General features: G+C 57.5%; 1 protein-coding gene across 1 annotated transcript in view; it reads right to left on the reverse strand.

Annotated features, from left to right (window-relative positions):
- EMH_0019060 (uncharacterized protein) overlaps positions 1 to 1,073 on the reverse strand; it is a gene marked incomplete at both ends in the record, with an annotated part of 8,045 nt that overhangs the window by 3,889 nt on the left and 3,083 nt on the right. Inside the window, one exon of the mRNA XM_013501278.1 lies at positions 62 to 1,071. Coding sequence (XP_013356732.1) covers positions 62 to 1,071 — 1,010 coding nt within the window. The remainder of the gene's footprint in view (positions 1 to 61; positions 1,072 to 1,073) is intronic.

Below are 1,073 nucleotides of genomic sequence, written 5' to 3' on the forward strand. Positions count from 1 at the left end.
TTGCCATTCAAAGGACTGTCTACATTAGGGTCGACAGTTTGGGGCGAGGGCGCTGCATCACCTATTGCAGCTGCAGCAGCAGCAGCAGCGGCAGCTGCTGCTGCTGCCTCCCGGTGCTTCTGGGGACCCGCAAGCAACAACAGCTCCACAAATGCTGACTGCAACATCGGCAACAGAGCCAATATCAAATCAAGAAGCACCTGCTGGTGCTGCTGCTGCTGCTGCATGTCTTCGCTCTGCTGCTGCTGCTGCTGTTGCTCCTGCTGCTGCTGCTGCTGCTGCTGTCCGTTGGGAAGATGGATTGCTGCAGGCGGTGCTTCGGGGCCACTGCAACAACAGGAACAACGTTTGTCGATGCAGCTGCTGCAGCTGCTGGAGGTGCTGTGCTGCTGCTGTATCTGCTGCTGCAACAGCAGCAGCAACTTGAAGGCACGGCTGAAGTTCCCCAGCCGCAGACTTGCGGCTAAGCCTCGAGCCCACGTGGCTGTACAGAACCGGTGCTGCTCTTGCTGCTGCTTTTGCTGCTGTTTTTGTTGCTGTTCTTGCTGCTGCTGCAGCAACTGCTGATGCATGTTCGTTACCAAGGTCAAAACAGCCCCAGTGTTGCTGCTAGCAGTGCTAACTGCAGCAGCACCAGTTGCTGCAGCTAGCAGCAGCCTACAAGCTAGAGTATATAGCAGCAGCTGACGGTGGCTTGCTGCAGCAGCAGCAACGGCATGCGCTGCTTCTGTTTGTGTTGGTACTGCTGCTGGTGCTGCTGCTGCTGCCGACCGCTGCAGCAATTGTTCTAATGCTGCGCAGCAAACAGTAGCCTCTGAGGTATCAGCTGCTGCTGCTGCTGCTGCAAGGTTCTGCAGCAGCAGCTGCAGCAGGAACCTATCCGCCTCTGCCCGCTCGTATCTGGCGGAAACAGCAGAGTCAACAGCTGCAGCTGCTGCGGCAGCACCAGCAGGAGATGTAGCTGTTGATGCAGCAGCAGCAGCAACAGCAGCAGCTGGAGCATCAACGTGCACTGCAGCAGCAGATGTTTCTGACGACGGTGTAGAGGCAGCAGGAGAGGTGTCTGCTTCTGC

This window comes from Eimeria mitis, genomic scaffold (assembly GCF_000499745.2).
Source record: "Eimeria mitis Houghton genomic scaffold, Emh_scaff661, whole genome shotgun sequence".
In the NCBI taxonomy this organism is placed as follows: Eukaryota; Apicomplexa; class Conoidasida; order Eucoccidiorida; family Eimeriidae; genus Eimeria; species Eimeria mitis.